At 44.1% G+C, this 19,782-nt stretch overlaps 1 protein-coding gene across 2 annotated transcripts; it reads left to right on the top strand.

Moving 5' to 3' along the window:
• Positions 1 to 1,161: 1,161 nt before the first annotated feature.
• LOC124006790 (mitogen-activated protein kinase 9-like) lies at positions 1,162 to 19,653 on the top strand. Of its 2 annotated transcripts, none has more exons than XM_046316946.1 (12): positions 1,162 to 1,366; positions 3,605 to 3,761; positions 3,978 to 4,107; positions 4,303 to 4,361; positions 8,727 to 8,865; positions 9,428 to 9,593; positions 9,813 to 9,884; positions 10,279 to 10,461; positions 10,778 to 10,902; positions 15,072 to 15,135; positions 17,983 to 18,054; positions 18,587 to 19,653. In XM_046316946.1, the coding sequence occupies exons 2-12, from the start codon at positions 3,646 to 3,648 to the stop codon at positions 18,724 to 18,726; spliced, it is 1,266 nt and encodes a 421-aa protein (XP_046172902.1). In that variant the 5' UTR covers positions 1,162 to 1,366; positions 3,605 to 3,645; the 3' UTR covers positions 18,727 to 19,653. The 2 variants fall into 2 exon arrangements, with proteins under 2 accessions (XP_046172902.1, XP_046172903.1); XM_046316947.1 differs by lacking the exon at positions 1,162 to 1,366 and adding an exon at positions 2,158 to 2,735.
• Positions 19,654 to 19,782: the final 129 nt, after the last annotated feature.

Below are 19,782 nucleotides of genomic sequence, written 5' to 3' on the forward strand. Positions count from 1 at the left end.
AAGCGTAAACCAGATGGGATGGCATATCGCTGCAGAATACTGTGGTAGCCATGCTGGTTAAGTGTGCCTTGAATTCTAAATAAATCACTGACAGTGTCACCAGCAAACCACCATCACACCTCCTTCTCCTTGCTTCACGGTGGGAACCACACAAGCAGAGATCATCCGTTCACCTACTCTGCGTCTTACAAAGACATGGTGGTTGTAACCAAAAATCTCACATTTGGACTCAACAGACCAAAGGACAGATTTTCACCAATCTAATGTCCATTGCTTGTGTTTATTGGCCCAACCAAGTCTCTTAGTAATGTCCTTTAGTAGCAATTTGACCATGAAGGCCGGATTTACGCAGTCTCCTCTGAACAGTTGTTGAGATGTGTCTGTTACTTGAACTCTGTGAAGTATTTATTTGGGCTGCAAACTTAGGTTTTGTTTTAAAATCTTTAGTGTGCAACTTGAAGTGTTTACAGGAATGATGGATGTTAACCCTGGATTGCAAATGCTATATATTGGCCACTGAGAGGGTTTTAAGCCACCTGTTGGCCATAATGACACCCCCCAGTAGGAGCAGTCCACCATAGGAATGAATGGAATTCTACTGTATTCCAATTAATTGTTTTAAGGACAAAATGGCATGTATTGAAGTATTTTTGTTGTTGTAGTGAGGACAGTAACATTAGTAATCTTCAGAAATTATATATTAAGGAAAACGTTCATCTTTTTATTTTGTATGTTTAGCTCACATAATATAATTTAAAAGTATGCATTAGTGTCTGTAATAGAACAAAGGTGGCAAAAATGAATGTAGACATATATGCATTTCTAGAGCTTCCAAAATATTTTTTACAACGGTGAGTGAGTGCCAAGATGGACGCGCGGAGAATATTTATACATTTTTATTTAACCTTTATTTAACTAGACAAGTCAAGTATATATAACTCATTGGTTCGCAATCGCAGACAGCATCATATATTTTGGCACTGTTGTTTGTGTGAGTTTGTGAACTGTCTGTCGAGATGTGTAGTTACAATATAACAAACTACTGTAGCTACATTGTATCAATTAACGTGTGCCGACTATTACTGCTACGCGATTACGTCATGCACGCTCGCTCGTGGCCGCTCGTGGTACTGTGAGGAATTGTCCCAGCAGCACCCCTTCGCCTGCCTCCGCCCCACCAGTCATGCTACGGACAGGACCGCAACATTTTCAGCCAAACTACAAGGAAACATAAACACAAAGTCTCCAATTTCACTGAACATACCAAGTGGAACGATTCTTCTTCTAGACACATCTGGTGCCGCGACATTTCATTTGGTTAGCGGGTGTACGCATGGGAGTGATCCGGCAAAAGAAAAGGCAGAAGGTAAATCAGGCTATCGTTTTCATCCAGATTGTTCTTCGGTGCACTGTCTGCTGTGACTGGTACATTTACTGTCACTAAAGCTTTGCTATCGATAAAATAAATTACAGGAATGAAACACAAAATGATAATACTGATAGCATTGAATATGTGAATAAGATACAAAACATGTTAGTCTAACTCTTTAATACTGTACATCTGAATAGGTTTGGCCTTTGTAGCTGGCAACCTGGGTTGAACGTGTCATGAAGTCGGTATAGCACGCATACTGACTGAGTCATTCATTAGACTAGAAGCAGTCTGTGCGATGCATCCAGGTAGCCTATTGAGGACGGAACGCAAATTCAATGTACATTGACTGTGTGCCTGAGGGATAGAATGTTTGCAACACTTACACATATTTTGTTCCATGGTAATTATTAGTAGGGAGTAAAATACTTTGTTTTTAAAAAAGCATGCAGCCTACAATTTCAGGTAGGACCATAGTTATAGGCCACAGTTGGCTAAATCCTAGCTACGGAGTTATTGCATAGGTTATTATTATTACATAGTTATTACATAGGTTATTATTATTACATAGTTATTACATAGGTTATTATTATGACATAGTTATTACATAGGTTATTATTATGACAGTTATTACATAGGTTATTATTATGACATAGTTATTACATAGGTTATTATTATGGCATAGTTATTACATAGGTTATTATTATGACATAGTTATTGCATAGGTTATTATTATTACATAGTTATTACATAGGTTATTATTATTACATAGTTATTACATAGGTTATTATTGGTCTGGTGTAAAGTCATATGTGCTCAAATGTTTTGTAGCTAATTAGCAAAATAAAAAAATATGTATCATGTAAATGCAAGAAATGAAAACATTTTGACAGTCATCCTCAAATAATATTTGGTTATTTGGCCTACAGAAAAGCCTGACTATGTCCCAGCTACGCCCACAGTTGTTTAACTCACCCATGTCATCTAGCACAACACAAATGACCTATAATCAGTTCTGACCACTAAATCATATTATTTAAATTACATGTTGGCAACTGTGGGGTCATAGCTAACCCGTGGGATGAACCAGTGGTTTACAGTTGGCAGCTGCCCATTGCGCCATTGCTGAGGGACCATGAGGCTTTTCTAGGTCACCATCTATCTACTAACTAGCCACAAGACTCTCGACATACCAGTGTATCTGTCTGCCCTTACCAACGTGTGTGTGTGAGAGAGAGTGTGCATGCGTTTGAGTGTCTAACATAGGGTTGACTGCAATATTTTTTCCTGATTGTACGCGTCTCTTAACAGGTCTGCATGCTGTTAGTTGCTGCCGATCTGAGCTCTCCCTGACAAGGATCAGGTGAAACACAGCCTTGTCCTCCAGGCATTTCATTGTGAACGTTCCAAGGGGACATGAATCATGCTGTTTTTCTTCTTTCTTTTATTCACCCAGAACAGCACAGCTTTATAACTTTGAATTCAGGATTGGTATGTAGATGTGGTGTTGTATGCCACTCAAGCACTACATCAGCTGCCCTGGGTAGAGTTCTGCTGCAGCCCACTAAGAGGGGACTGCTCACTCTGAGTCAGATTCAGCATGCCCTCCACTCTGTCCATGTTATGGCTGGCCGGCTCTGGGAACCATGGAATAGAGGGAGAAAGCAGGACAGAGGCTTATCGCCCAAGGTTCCTCTATGTCATCCAGCATCACGCAGATTACTGTTATGGCCTAGAGAGATTGTGTGTGGCGTTGGAACAGCGTTGGTGTTTGCTGTGTGTGTGTGTGTGTGTGTGTGTGTGTGTGTGTGTGTGTGTGTGTGTGTGTGTGTGTGTGTGTGTGTGTGTGTGTGTGTGTGTGTGTGTGTGTGTGTGTGTGTGTGTGTGTGTGTGTGTGTGTGTGTGTGTGTGTGTGTGTGTGTGTGTGTGTGTGTAAATGCAAGAAATGAAAACATTTTGACAGTCAGCCTCAAATAATATTTCCACTTACGTCCACTTTGTCCCATAACTACATCATTAATTTTGTTTATTACATGCTATCATGCAACTATAATGAAATAATGGTTCCACATGAATTGGTCTGTTATTTGTGAATCTTTCCTAATGTATAGTTATTTCCCTCTCTACTCTAGAACTAGTTGTAATAGCAGTAGTGCTATAACATGCCCTAAGAACATAATCTGATATGATATTATCATAATATTCAAATTTCTCTGTTCTCTCTCTCCTCAGGTTGTATCCTATTCGTTAGTGGCAGCACGGGGGGAGGAGCCATGAGTGAAGGGGAGGGGCTCTTCCACAGCGTGCAGGTGGGTGACTCCACCTTCACTGTGCTGACCCGCTATCAGCAGCTCCGCGCTATCGGGTCTGGTGCCCAGGGCATTGTCTGGTGAGTGGGCATGGCACTGCCACACTGTTATTTAAATTCCTCACAATCATCCTGTTGTTGCATTGACTGTGAACATGATGAGTCATTCCTTCAATAGACGGTGGAATACTTTGGTTCCACAGTAATCAAGGTGTGGTGTCCTATTTTCACGGAAAACAGTGATAAATGAGATGGCGTCTCCTTTCCTCCCACTCCTCTGTGTGTCTGTCTATGTAGCTCGGCCCTGGACAGTGTCCTTGGGGTCCCTGTGGCGGTGAAGAAACTGAGCCGGCCCTTCCAGAACCAGACCCACGCCAAGCGGGCCTATAGGGAGCTGGTGCTGCTCAAGTGCGTCAATCACAAAAATGTACGTCACTGTGGACATGCTCAGCTGTCCACGTATGTGGGTCTTTCAGACATCATCGTTATGGCAAATTCCTTTGTGTGTGACATCATCGGCTAACTATACTGTATGTGTGTGTATGAAATTATTGATTTAGTCTTATATCACCAAATGAGTGTCATATTTCTGTCTCCTGATATATTGTCTCTTCTCCTCTAGATTATTAGGCTCCTGAATGTCTTCACACCACAGAATTCACTGGAGGAGTTCCAGGATCTGTAAGTTGGCTGCAGGCTCATATTTTTTGCTTATCCTTCTATGGTAAGCATTATTCTCCTCATCAGTGCTGCTGGGCTGCACTGCCTCTTTCCTATGAGGGGTCTGTTTGCTTGAGAGAGAGAGAGAGAGGATGCTATGTAATCACAAGCTTAGTAGTGACCTTCAAAGCGCATACACATTTTAACACATTATTATACATAAAAAAGATCTTCATGACCGTATTGCAGGAGACAAGAGGAAATAACTGAGAAATAACCTCAATGACCGTATTGCAGGAGACAGAGGAAATAACTGAGAAATAACCTCAGAGTAATATATAGAGGGGTACCTTAAAATGAAAGCTTAAATAGTTTTCAGGAATAAAAGAGATCATATTATGACTTGCATTATGTATATGTTATAAAACTCTAGATTTCAGTGGGCGGGGCTACATAATAGAGGAGTCGTGGTTGGCTGGACCAGATGTAAGTACTGGGATCTTATGAGTGGTTGTCCCATGAAGTTAGATAGAGGACTCTAGATGGATATAAGCAGGTTTAGCATGGACATTGATGGGGAGTAGGGCTGACCCCATTTAGTCGACTGGTCGATTTTTTGGTCGATAGGCTGTTTGTTTACCAAGATCTTTTTTTGTTGAGCACACGAGACACCTGTCTAATTTGCTCCTGTCTCAGTGTTCTAATCATGCAACGGTCCAAGAATAAGGGGAGTGTGGCTCAGATGCACAAGGCACATCTCTCTCCAGCCATTTTGTGTGTATTTGTTGTTTCATAACTTCATTATGAGCATTATTTGCTGTGTCTATCAATTCCCCATTATATATATCACCAGTAGTGGCCTACATTTACTGTTAATTCCCATAATTTCTAATCTGCAATGTTTATTTGTTTATGGTAATTTCTGTTAGGCAAATGCATTCAACATGTTAAATTCAGCAGAAAAAGAAACGTCCCTTTTTCAGGATCCTGTCTTTCAAAGATAAATTGTAAAAATACAAATAACTTCACAGATCTTCATTGTAAAGGGTTTAAACACTGTTTCCCATGCTTGTTCAATGAACCATAAATAATTTATGAACATGCACCTGTGGAACGGTCATTAAGACACAAACAGCTTATAGACGGTAGGCAATTAAGGTCCCAGTTATGAAAACTTAGGACACTAAAGAGGCCTTTCTACTGACTCTGAAAAACACCAAAAGAAAGATGCCCAGAGTCCCTGCTCATCGCTTGAACGTGCCTTAGGCATGCTGCTAGTAGGCATGAGGACTGCAGATGTGGCCAGGGCAATAAATTGCAATGTCCGTACTGTGAGACGCCTAAGACAGCGCTACAGGGAGACAGGATGGACAGCTGATCATCCTCGCAGTGGCAGACCACGTGAAACAACACCTGCACGGGATCGGTACATCTGAACATCACACCTGTGGGACAGGTACAGGATGGCAACAACAACTGCCAACATCCCTCCATCAGTGTCAGACTGTCCGCAATAGGCTGAGAGAGGCTGGACTGAGGGCTTGTAGGCCTGTTGTAACCGGCAATAACTTCACCTATGGGCACAAACCCACCGTCGCTGGACCAGACAAGTCTGGCAAAAAGTGCTCTTCACTGATGAGTCGCTGTTTTGATGGTCGGATTTGCGTTTATCGCCGAAGGAATGAGCATTACACCGAGTCCTGTACTCTGGAGCGGGATCGATTTGGAGTTGGACGGTCCGTCATGGTCTGGGGCGGTGTGTCACAGCATCATCAGACTAAGCTTGTTGTCATTGCAGACAATCTCAATGCTGTGCATTACAGGGAAGACATCCTCCTCCCTCATGTGGTACCCTTCCTGGAGGCTAATCCTGACATGACCCTCCATCATGACAATGCCACCAGCCATACTGCTCGTTCTGTGCATGATTTCCTGCAAGACAGGAATGTCCGTGTTCTGCCATGGCCAGCGAAGAGCCCGGATCTCAATCCCATTGAGCACGTCTGGGTCCTGTTGGATTGGAGGGTGAGGGCTAAGTACATTCCCCCCCAGAAACTTGCAGGTGCCTTGGTGGAAGGGTGGGGTAACAACTTACAGCAATAACTGGCAAATCTGGTGCAATTCATGAGGAGGAGATGCACTGCAGTACTTAATGCAGCTGGTGGCCACACCAGATACTGACTGTTACTTCTGATTTTGACCCCCCCTTTGTTCAGGGACACATTATTCCATTTCTGTTAGTCACATGTCTGTGGAACTTGTTCAGTGTATGTCTCAGTTGCTGAATCTTGTAATGATCATCGTACAAAATATTTACACATGTTAAGTTTGCTGAAAAGAAATGCAGTTGACAGTGAGACGACAATTCTTTTTTTGCTGAGTTTATTATTACAGTCATTTACCGTTCTCGTTGCAAAGCTCACAACCTATGATGCGCTTGTGAGAAACACATTATTGTTAATTACATCCCATTTAGGAGGTCTGTAAATGTATCCATTGTCTTTTGTTTGAAACGCTCCTGTCAATGTTGAGTAAGACACACACCTGATTATGCATATGGAAGTAGGCCTAGACTACCTGGCCTGATTGGTCTGATTAGTATAATTCCAGCTCTCTCCAATTGGATAACCACTCGGCATGAAAGGGAAAAATGTAACGCTCTTATCCAGTGGAAACGTCATAAAAAACTTGTGTACTTCTTATTCCTTGCACAAATAGCCTACAGCTGTGTCTGGCCCGAGCTCACTGGTGGGGGAAACACTGAGGGCCCAGAATATTTTATACAATGCTGCAAGTTTGCTAGCGTGAGTTTCGGGCTGACCAAGTTGATAGTTGATACATTGTTGTAAGTTCGTTGCAAACAGGCCATGCGTAGCCAATGTGATTTTTATTTTTTTCAGGATATTTTCTACCTGCAGGCTTCAATGTTTTATTTGTTGGTTTTATGTAGGCTATTTTTTTACATGGTTGGCTATGGCAATAAAAATTACTTTTAGATTTGTATAATTTTAATTTAGATTGAAATAGAATGTAGATTAACCACAGAAAATGATTTTGAGATACAAAGACTATTACAAGTTAAATGAAACTGTTCCACAAAAATGTGCATATGAAAATCCTAACTGGCACGCAGATCGGTAGAAATGGTAAGATAAATTGGCTCTCCAAATGGAAAAGGTTGCAGACCGCTGCTGTAGCCTGTTACTGGCAACTTCAGGAGCATAACGGTAGAATCTGCGAAGGCCAGCAGCTGCAGGAGGAGGGCCGGGAACAGGTTTTTTAGACTATCTTAATCTCTGGCTCCCTCTTGAGTCATTTGTGTATCTTAATTATTTAATCAAGCAGCGTGCTTGAAGCAAGTTCAGTAGATATACATAGGGTTGCACATTTTGGGGAATATTCAGTGGTGGAAACTTTCAGTGGGAATTAACCGAAATATATGCAAATTAATATTGATGCCATTTAAATGTAGATCTTTGTTGCATTGGATATATTTATCATATCATATGGAGACGGAAACATAAACCTTTTACCTTATCATAAGTAGACATAATTGCAAATGCTTCCAATAGAAATATTAAAAACGATTTAGTTACGAATTTAACTTGAATAATTAAATGAGTTGACTCTTCACATGGGATGATTTCACTGAACAACAAAAGAAAGGGAATATCGAATGATCCCCAATGATCCATCGCATCTCCCAAAAACATTATCAACATACATCTGTAAAATGATAGTCTAGAACCTCAAGCTTTGGTTGTCTTCCTCTCAGGCTCCCATGTCTTCTCCCTGGACCTCCTCAATGTCCACACCACTTGAACATCAGACTGCCTCATCTTCACTGTCACTTTCCAACCTTGTTGAGGATGGCTCATTGTCAGGCTCAAAAAGCCTCAAATTTGCCCGGATGGCCACCAATTTTTTAACCCTCAGAAGCATCTCATTAGTGTGCAAGATCTTGAGAATCAGCTGCACATGTGATGGAAGAATGCACTGTGCATGCAGAAGGTTGCAATTCCATTGAAATCGGGGATAGTTTAACCAAAATATGCCACAAGACCTAAAAATTGCTTTGTGTATCCCACAAAAAAAGGTTCACTGTTATAAGCGAACTTTTTTAATAAATATAAGCAAAATTCCCCATATTCCAAGGTTTAACTTCCCTTGGAAAATTTCCGGAAAGTTACCGACCCTTTGCAACCCTGCATATAGAGAAGTTTATTTTATTAAAACACATATGGTGTTTCTATATATGGACAAATGCACGTTTTACAATTTAGTTTAAATGATTGGTCGGGAAAAATTATTGGTCGACCATTAGGCACAGCCCTAATGGGGTGGTCTATCTAACTCTATGTGTGGTCCCCTCTGTCTGTTTGCCAGCTACCTGGTGATGGAGCTGATGGATGCCAGTCTGTGCCAGGTCATCCACATGGATCTGGACCATGAGAGGATGTCCTACCTGCTCTACCAGATCCTCTGTGGCATCAGACACCTGCACTCCGCTGGCATCATCCACAGGGTCAGTCATTGGCTGGTCATAAATGGTTGTGAATATGTGTTGTATGCAGATAATAACATAAGCCATGTAGACATCTACTGTACTTGCCTAATCATCATCCCTATCACCACCATCATTATCACCATCATCATCATAACCATCATTCACCACCATCATGACCATCATCACTACCATCATCACCACCACCACTATCATCACCACCATCATAACCATCATCATCACCATCAACACAACCGTCACCACCATCAAAACCATCACAATCAACACCACTGTCATCACCACCACGAACCATCATAACATCACCATCATAACCATCACCATCATCATCATGACCATCATAACCATCACCATCATCTTCATCACCACCATCATAAACATCACCACCACCATCATCATCACCACCATAACCTTCACCATCATTATAACATCACCACCATCATCATCACCACCATCGTCATCACTACCATCATAATCACCATCATCACCTACACCATCATCACCATCATCATCACCACCACCATCATAACCATCAATTTATTAACTTTGTTTGTATCTCCTCTAGGACCTGAAGCCCAGTAACATAGTGGTGAAGTCTGACTGTACTCTGAAGATCCTGGACTTTGGGCTGGCCAGAACAGCCTGTACTAACTTCATGATGACCCCTTACGTTGTTACCCGATACTACAGAGCACCAGAGGTCATCCTGGGCATGAAGTATAAAGAGAATGGTAAGAAATGCTCAAGGATATTACCTTCTATTCTTACTTCCCACCAACAGAATAAAACACTATTAGTTACTTGATTATAAATGTCTATCTTGCACTGTTGACCATCTATGGCTGTTCTCCTTTTACCAGCAGCAAGGGTCCACATATGACTGGTTATGGTGCTGTGTGAGGTGAATGTGTGTGATGTGTGTGTAACCTCTATGTTTGTTTTCCTCCAAGTGGACATCTGGTCAGTGGGATGCATCATGGGAGAGATGGTGAAGGGCAGTGTTATATTCCAGGGCACGGATCGTATCCTTACCCAGTTGATCTATAACTCCCTATATGCTGTCTTTACATCTATAACATTACCATTGTGTCTGTGGGTTTAAACTCTATTTGGTTCACTTTTAGAGACTTTGTATAATGTGTTTGCCAGGTTGACTTCCGCATGGCAAGGTCGGGCATTGAAACAACAACATCAGCTAGCTACTTCCTTAGCATACAGGCATTTCATTCACATTGATGAATTGATGGTCTGTACTAACTCGAAAAGTCTGGATCCTAATTTCTAAAGCCTCTTGCTACTTCTGTGTATGGTGCAATAATCAATATCCCATTTCCTATGTTCCTGAACCTGCCCCTGAGGTATAACTAGGTGTTTTGCATTAGTTTGTATATGTGTCCTGAACCAGCTCCGTATCAGACATTGACCAGTGGAACAAGGTGATTGAGGTTCTGGGAACGCCCCCCATGGAGTTTATGAACCGTTTGATGGAGACTGTGAGGAACTATGTGATGAACAAGCCCCAGTACCCAGGGGTCAGCTTCTCTCAACTCTTCCCTGACTGGGCCTTCCCAGCAGAGACAGAGCAGGATCAACTCAAGAGTAAGACTTATACCACCTACAGATGTCTACACACATTCTCTCTCTCTCTCTCTCTCTCGCGTTCGCTCTCTCTCACTCTCTCTCTCTCGCTCTCTCTCGCTCTCTCTCACACACTCTCTCACACTCTCTCGCTTTCTCTCACACTCCCTCTCGCTCTCTCTCACACTCTCTCGCTCTCTCTCTCTCACACTCTCTCACTCTCTCTCACACTCTATCTCTCTCTCTTTTTATTGTTTGGCACCTTCCTATCTGATATGCTTCTGACTGAAATATGTTGACAGACATTGGCATATTTTCTGCCTTGTTATCGCTGCAGCCAGTCAAGCACGGGACCTGCTTTCCAAGATGCTGGTGATTGACCCAGAGAGCCGTATTTCAGTGGAGGATGCCCTGGATCACCCCTACATCCACATGTGGTACGACCCAGGAGAGGCTGATGCAGTGAGTCTGGCTGTAATATAATAATAAGATCACCCCTACATCCACATGTGGTATGACCCAGGAGAGGCTGATGCAGTGAGTCTGGCTGTAATATAATAATAAGATCACCCCTACATCCACATGTGGTACGACCCAGGAGAGGCTGATGCAGTGAGTCTGGCTGTAATATAATAATAAGATCACCCCTACATCCACATGTGGTACGACCCAGGAGAGGCTGATGCAGTGAGTCTGGCTGTAATATAATAATAAGATCACCCCTACATCCACATGTGGTACGACCCAGGAGAGGCTGATGCAGTGAGTCTGGCTGTAATATAATAATAAGATCACCCCTACATCCACATGTGGTACGACCCAGGAGAGGCTGATGCAGTGAGTCTGGCTGTAATATAATAATAAGATAAGCCATTTAACAAATGGTCAGGCAGTCATACATTTGTTATGGGTGGTTCCGGGAATCAAACCCACTATTCCTGCTTGGCAAGAGCCTTGCCTTACCAACTGAGCTACAGCTAGGAAGGTGGAAGGTGTTCATCAATGAAAAGTTTAAATATTGAGAGAGTGAGAGACTATCCTAGCAATGTGATCTGAAGAACTGTAATACCCTAGCAACGTCATCTGAAGAACTGTAATACCCTAGCAACGTCATCTGAAGAACTGTAATACCCTATGTTTCCCCGAGTAGTGGCTGAACAAGGACATATTAATTATAAATCTAGCTGTTTTTCTATACATCTGCAGGACAGAAAGCTCAGGGGAGGTGGTGTGTGTCTCTTTGTTAACAACAGCTGGTGTGCCATATCTAATATTGAGGAAGTCTCAAGATTCTGCTTGCCCGAGTTAGAATACCTAATGATAAGCTGTAGAACATACTATTTCCCAAGAGAGTTTTCATCTACAGTTGAAGTCGGAAGTTTACATACACCTTAGCCAAGTACATTTCAACTCAGATTTTCACAATTCCTGACATTTAATCCTAGTAAAATTCCCTTTCTTAGGTCAGTTAGGAAAACCACTGTATTTTAAGAATGTGAAATGTCAGAATAATAGTAGATAGAATGATTTATGTCAGATTTGATTTCTTTCATCACATTCCCACTGTGTAAAAAGTTTACATACAGTATTTGGTAGCAATGCCTTTAAAAATGGTTTAACTTTGGAACGCTACGTTTCGGGTAGCTCCTGACAGAGCTGGTGTAACTGAGTCAGGTTTGTAGTAAGGCCTCCTTGCTTGCACACACTTTTTCAGTTCTGCCCACAAATTTTCTATGGGATTGAGGTCAGGGCTTTGTGATGGCCCCTCCAATACCTTGACTTTGTTGTCCTTAAGCCATTTTGCCACAACTTTGGAAGTATGCTTGGGGTCTTTGTCCATTTGGAAGATCCATTTGTGACCAAGCTTTAACTTCCGGACTGATGTCTTGAGATGTTGCCTCAATATATCCACATAATTTCCCGCCTCATGATGCCATCTATTTTGTGATTTCCCTTCCTCATGATGCCATCTATTTTGTGAAGTGCACCAGTCCTTCCTGCAGCAAAGCACCCCGACTACATGATGCTGCCACCCCAGTGCTTCACGGTTGGGATGGTGTTCTTCGGCTTGCAAGTCTCCCCCTTTTTCCTCCAAACATAACGATGGTTATTATGGCCAAACAGTTCTATTTTTGTTTCATCAGACCAGAGGACATTTATCCAAAAAGTACAATCTTTATCCCCATGTGCAGTTGCAAACCGTAGTCTGTCTTTTTTATGGTGGGTTTTGGAGCAATGGCTTCTTCCTTGCTGAGCAGTTTATCAGGTTATGTCGATATAGGACTCGTTTTACTGTGGATATAGATACTTTTGTCCCTGTTTCCTCCAGCATCTTCACAAGGTCCTTTGCTGTTATTCTGGGATTGATTTGCACTTTTCGCACCAAAGTACATTCATTTCTAGGAGACAGAACGCACCTCCTTCCTGAGCGGTATGACGGCTGCGTGGTCCCATGGTGTTTATACTTGCGTACTATTGTTTGTACAGATGAACGTGGTACCTTCAGGCATTTGGAAATTGCCAAGGATGAACCAGACTTGTGGAGGTCTTCAATTTTTTTCTATGGTCTTGGCTGATTTCTTTTGATTTTCCCATGATGTCAAGTAAAGAGTCACTGAGTTTGAAGGTAGGTCTTGAAATACATCCACAAGTACACCTCTAATTGACTCAAATTATGTAAATTAGCCTATCAACAGCTTCTAAAGCCATGACATCATTTTCTGGAATTTTCCAAGCTGTTCAAAGGCACAGTCAACATAGTGTATGTGAACTTCTTACCCACTGGTATTGTGATGCAGTGAATTATAAGTGAAATAATCTGTCTGTAAACAATTGTTAGAAAAATTACTTGTGTCATGCACAAACTAGATGCCCTAACCGACTTGCCAAAACTATAGTTTGTTAACAAGAAATTTGTGGAGTGGTTGAAAAACAAGTTTTAATGACTCCAACCTAAGTGTATGTAAACTTCCGACTTCAACTGTATATTTTTTCCTGGCTATCTATTTACGACCACAAACCGATGCTGGCAGTAAGACCGCACTCAACAAGCTGTATAGTGCCATAAGCAAACAATAAAATGCTCACCCAGAGGCAGCACTCCTAAGTGTCCTCTTTAATGCAGGAAAACTGAAATCCATTCTACCAGCATGTCAGCTGTGCAACTAGAGGGAAAAAAACCTCTAGATGACCTCCATAAATGAAGCGGATGCTAAGCTACAGGAGTGTTTCGCTACAACAGACTGGGGTATGTTCCGGGATTCATCTAATGGCATCGATGACATTGTGTCCGTACGTACATGTCCCAACCAGAAGCCATGGATTACAGGCGACATCCTGACTGAGCTAAAGGCTAGAGATGCCACTTTTAAGGAGCAGGACACTAATCTGGACACTTGTAAGAAATCCCGCTATGCCCTCCAACAAACCATCAAACAAGCAAAGCGTCAATACAGGACCAAGATCAAATCCTACTACGCTGGCTCTGATGCCCATCGGATAGGGCAAACTATCACAGATTACAAAGGGAAACCCAGTCTCGAGCTGTCCAGTGACGAGACAAATACCTTATATGCTTGCTACGAGGCTAGCAACACTAAACCATGCATGAGAGCACCAGCTGACTTTGTGATCACGCTCTCCGTAGCCGATGTGAGTCAGTGTGGTGTCAGGACAACAACTCCTCCCTCAATGTCAGCAAGACAAAAGAGCTGATTGTGGACTACAGGGAATGGATGGACGAGCAGTGGAGCAGGTCGAGAGCTTCAAGTTTCTCGGTGTCCACATAACTAAGGATAGTATCATGGTTCACTCACACCAACACAGTCATGGGCACGACAATGCCTCTTCCCCTTCTGGAGGCTGAAAAGATTCGGCATGGGCCCTACGATCCGCAAAATGTTATACAGCTGTACCATTGAGAGAATTTTGTCTGACTGCATCATAGCTTGGTATGGCAACTGCTTGACATCCGACCACAAGGCGCAACAGAGGGTAGTGCATAGAATTACCTGCCATCTAAGACTTCTATACCAGTCGGTGTCAGAGGAAGGCCATAAAAATGGTAAAAGACTCCAGCCACCCAAGTCATAGACTGTTCCCTCTGCTACCACACAGCAAGCGGTACCGATTGACCAAGTCGGGAATCAACAGGACCCAAAACAGCTTTTACCCCCAAGCCATAAGACTGATAAATAGTTAGTCTGGGTAGCTATTGGTTAATTATTTAACTATCTGTATTGACCCACTTTGCACTAACACTTTAGACTCATCACATATGCTGCTGTTACTCTTTATTATCTATCCTGTTGCTTAGTCTCTTTATCCCTGCCTATAATGTACATATGTACCTCAATTACCTTGTACCACTGCACATGGACTCTGTACTGGTACCCCGTGTATAAGTTATCATTACTCATTGTGTATTTATTCCTTGTGTTATTATTTGATATTTTTCTATTATTTTACAATTGAAAAAGTTCTCTGCTTTGTTGGGAAGCATGTCACTGTTAGTCTACGCCTGTTGTTTATGAAGCATGTGACAAGTACAGTTTGATTTTCTATTCCTCTGTTTGGGCTCACACGGTCCAACTGTCTATAACTGTCTGTGTATGCTGTGATTACGTCTGTAGCCACCACCACAGATATCTGATAAACAGCTGGAGGAGCGAGAACACAGCATTGAACAGTGGAAAGGTATGACAACTGTTTTGTTTGTATTTTACCTTACTGTCCCTTCCCCCACAGCCATTATAGAGCTTCTGCTACCTCTCTGTACAAGGATGGTTTATGTGTTTATGTTTTGGCAGCCCATAGCCTGCCTTCCATCAGCTCATAGCCTGCTTTCCATCAGCCCATAACCTGCCTTCCATCAGCCCATAGCCTGCCTTCCATCAGCCCATAGCCTGCCTTCCATCAGCCCATAGCTTGCCTTCAGTCAGCCCGTAGCCTTCCGTCAGTCCATAGCCTGCCTTCCGTCAGTCTATAGCCTTCCGTCAGTCCATAGCCTTCCATCAGCCCATAAGCTTGCCTTCCATCAGCCCATAGCCTGCCTTCCATCAGCCCATGGCCTGCTTTCCATCAGACCATAGCCTGCCTTCCATCAGCCCATAGCCTGCCTTCCATCAGCCCATAGCCTGCTTTCCATCAGCCCATGGCTTGCTTTCCATCAGACCATAGCCTGCCTTCCGTCAGCCCATAAACTGCCTTCCTTCAGCCCATAGCCTGCCTTCCGTCAGCCCATAAACTGCCTTCCTTCAGCCCATAGCCTGCCTTCAGTCAGCCCATAGCCTGCCTTCCATCAGCCCATAGCCTGCCTTTCATCAATCCATAGCCTTCCATCAGCCCATAGCCTGCCTTCAGTCAGCCCATAGCCTGCCTTTCATCAATCCATAGCCTTCCATCAGCCCATAGCCTGCCTTTCATCAATCCATAGCCTTCAGTCAGCCCATAGCCTTCCGTCAGTCCATAGCCTGCCTTCCGTCAGCCCATAGCCTTCCGTCAGTCCATAGCCTGTCTTCCATCAGCCCATAGCCTGCCTTCCATCAGCCCATAACCTGCCTTCCGTCAGCCCATAACCTGCCTTCCGTCAGCCCATAACCTGCCTTCCGTCAGCCCATAGCCTTCCGTCAGCCCATAGCCTTCCATCAGCCCATAGCCTTCCGTCAGTCCATAGCCTGCCTTCCGTCAGCCCATAGCCTGCCTTCCATTAGCCCATAGCCTGCCTTCCATCAGCCCATAGCCTGCCTTCAGTCAGCCCGTAGCCTTCCATCAGCCCATTACCTGCCTTCCGTCAGCCCATAACCTGCCTTCCGTCAGCCCATAACCTGCCTTCCGTCAGCCCATAGCCTGCCTTCCGTCAGCCCATAGCCTGCCTTCCTTCAGCCCATAGCCTTCCATCAGCCCATAACCTGCCTTCCATCAGCCCATAGCCTGCCTTCCGTCAGCCCATGGCCTTCCGTCAGCCCATAGCCTTCCATTAGCCCATAACCTGCCTTCCGTCAGCCCATAACCTGCCTTCCGTCAGCCCATAACCTGCCTTCCGTCAGCCCATAACCTGCCTTCCGTCAGCCCATAACCTGCCTTCCGTCAGTCCATAGCCTTCAGTCAGCCCATAGACTGCCATCCATAGCCCATAGCCTTCCGTCAGCCCATAGCCTTCCGTCAGCCCATGGCCTTCCGTCAGCCCATAGCCTTCCATCAGCCCATAACCTGCCTTCCGTCAGCCCATAACCTGCCTTCCGTCAGCCCATAACCTGCCTTCCATCAGCTCATAACCTGCCTTCCGTCAGCCCATAACCTGCCTTCCGTCAGCCCATAACCTGCCTTCCATCAGCCCATAGCCTGCCTTCCGTCAGCCCATAGCCTTCCATCAGCCCATAGCCTGCCTTCCGTCAGCCCATAGCCTTCCGTCAGCCCATGGCCTTCCGTCAGCCCATAGCCTTCCATTAGCCCATAACCTGCCTTCCGTCAGCCCATAACCTGCCTTCCGTCAGCCCATAACCTGCCTTCCGTCAGCCCATAACCTGCCTTCCGTCAGCCCATAACCTGCCTTCCGTCAGCCCATAGCCTGCCTTCCATTAGCCCATAACCTGCCTTCCGTCAGCCCATAACCTGCCTTCCGTCAGCCCATAACCTGCCATCCATAGCCCATAGCCTTCCGTCAGCCCATAGCCTTCCGTCAGTCCATAGCCTGCCTTCAGTCAGTCGATAGCCTGCCTTCAGTCAGCCCATAGCCTGCCTTCCTTCAGCCCATAGCCTTCCTTCAGCCCATAGCCTTCCTTCAGTCAGCCCATAGCCTTCCTTCAGTCAGCCCATAGCCTTTGCCTTCCGTCAGCCCATAACCTGCCTTCCGTCAGTCCATAGCCTTCAGTCAGCCCATAGACTGCCATCCATAGCCCATAGCCTTCCGTCAGCCCATAGCCTTCCGTCAGTCCATAGCCTGCCTTCAGTCAGTCGATAGCCTGCCTTCAGTCAGCCCATAGCCTGCCTTCCTTCAGCCCATAGCCTTCCTTCAGCCCATAGCCTTCCTTCAGTCAGCCCATAGCCTTCCTTCAGTCAGCCCATAGTTTGCCTTCCGTCAGCCCATAACCTGCCTTCCGTCAGTCCATAGCCTTCAGTCAGCCCATAGACTGCCATCCATAGCCCATAGCCTTCCGTCAGCCCATAGCCTTCCGTCAGCCCATAGCCTTCCGTCAGTCCATAGCCTGCCTTCAGTCAGTCCATAGCCTGCCTTCCGTCAGCCCATAGCCTGCCTTCCTTCAGCCCATAGCCTTCCTTCAGTCAGTCCATAGCCTGCCTTCCTTCAGCCCATAGCCTTCCTTCAGTCAGCCCATAGCCTTCCTTCAGTCAGCCCATAGCCTTCCTTCAGTCAGCCCATAGTTTGCCTTCAGTCAGCCCATAGTTTGCCTTCAGTCAGCCCATAGTTTGTCTTCAGTCAGCCCATAGCCTTCCTTCAGTCAGCCCATAGTTTGCCTTCAGTCAGCCCATAGCCTTCCTTCCATCTCTGTGAGTCAAGGACACCTTTCCTGTCATTTCTTCCAGAGCTAATCTATGACGAGTTGATGGACTGGGAGGAGAGGAACCAGAATGGAGTAATGAAGGAGGACTGTGCAGGTGAATGACCATGGATACTGTGTGCTTCTGACACGTTTTTAAAGTATATCTCCCTGTTGCTGAGGGGCTTTAGAAATGATATTTACAGGATACCTTCCCCAATGTTCACTGTTGGTGAGATCCTCTTGGTCCTTATAATCCTTACTCACTTTCTCTAAGCCCAAAAATGAAGACAAATGTTTTTGTTCTCAAGAGAAGGTCAGGGTGTGAGTCACACTGCCATATGTCTTGATGATGTCATACTGTGTATCACTTCATGGGCCCTTATCTCTCTCTCTTTCTCTCACCCTCTTTCTCTCTGTCTTTCTCTCTCTCTCTCACTGTCTTTTCTCTCTCTCTCTCTCTCTCTCTCTCTCTCTCTCTCTCTCTCTCTCTCTCTCTCTCTCTCTCTCTCTCTCTCTCTCTCTCTCTCTCTCTCTCTCTCTCTCTCTCTCTCTCTCTCTCTCTCTCTCTCTCTCTCTCTCTCTCTCTCTCTCTCTCTCTCTCTCTCTCTCTCTCTCTCTCTCTCTCTCTCTCTCTCTCTGTGCTGTAGATGAAGTGGTGAACCACAGTGCTACAGCTTCCCAGTCATCCTCTACGAGTGACTTCTCCTCAATGTCCACTGAGCAGACCTTGGCCTCTGACACCGACAGCAGCTGTGTTGACACCCTCACAGGGGCGCTAGAGGAGTGACAGTGAACCTCTTTCCACCCCGGCATCTGTTTTTTTTCTTCAATCATCACTAACTATCCATCTTCTTAGGTAGCACTTTTCACATTACTTTATACTGTCTATTTTTACTTTGGGTCCCGCTGGATGGTAAATCATTCAACCGCTTTTCTTTTTTAAACTGAAAATGATTCCGTTTTAAATTGAACTCTCTCTGTCACTCTTTCCCTATCTCTGTTGTAAATAGTCCATTCATACTGTACCATGGTTCAAATAAGTCATGCACCTCTAGACTTGTTGTCCAAGCCAAGAGCACACACTGTTCAATGTGTAGTTTGACCACCTACAGTTTCAGTATAAAGTACTGTATATGCATTAAACTAGGGCTAGGCTATAATGTCTTATGACTGTTTTGTCATCAGAAATATCCAATGATGAACAAAAGACACTGCTGCATGTTACTAGAAATGAATACTTGACTACACATAGAAACAGCTGTGATGCAAGATCTTCATGTATTTCCATCCAGAGGACATTAGCCTCCTCTGTGTGAAGAAACAGTACTTGGCTCTGGTCCGGATCTTTCCTAATGAGGGTAAAGAGTGATACATTTTATGCATGTTATGTGTGTTTATGTACATAAGTATCTATCTATACTGTATGCTGTGTGTTTAAATGTATTGATTGTTGTGATGCTGAGACTGGGTTTTACAGCTGATCCAAATATGCTGAGGCATACAAACTGTACAAAATACATCCATTTATTTTGGAACAAACTATTGTTAAAATGCAATGGGAAACATGTCATAAATTTGTTGATGTTTGAAAGATGTATTATAATGAAACTGAATGGGGAAAAAAGGTGAATGATGGATACTTTGCACTTTCTAGACAATTTCAGCTTAAAGTCATTCCAAGAAAAATATTGATTAAAAGAGGGATACAATCATGCATTCAGTTCTTTTTCAGATTTCTTTCTAAAAAATTGTATAACTATCCAAAGTCCCCCTAAACACAAGCAAGTGTGTCATCTTCCCATCAGTCTTGAGTCTGCATTTTCCTTCCTTTTCTGTGCAATCT

Source organism: Oncorhynchus gorbuscha, linkage group LG20 (genome assembly GCF_021184085.1).
Source record: "Oncorhynchus gorbuscha isolate QuinsamMale2020 ecotype Even-year linkage group LG20, OgorEven_v1.0, whole genome shotgun sequence".
NCBI classification, from domain to species: Eukaryota; Metazoa; Chordata; class Actinopteri; order Salmoniformes; family Salmonidae; genus Oncorhynchus; species Oncorhynchus gorbuscha.

Coding starts and splice junctions, on each gene's coding strand:
- LOC124006790 (XM_046316946.1), top strand. CDS start 3,646: ATGAGTGAAGGGGAGGGGCTCTTCCACAGCGTGCAGGTGGGTGACTCC. Junction 4,108..4,302: donor AGTGCGTCAATCACAAAAAT/GTACGTCACTGT, acceptor CTTCTCCTCTAG/ATTATTAGGCTCCTGAATGT. Junction 9,885..10,278: donor TATATTCCAGGGCACGGATC/GTATCCTTACCC, acceptor GCTCCGTATCAG/ACATTGACCAGTGGAACAAG.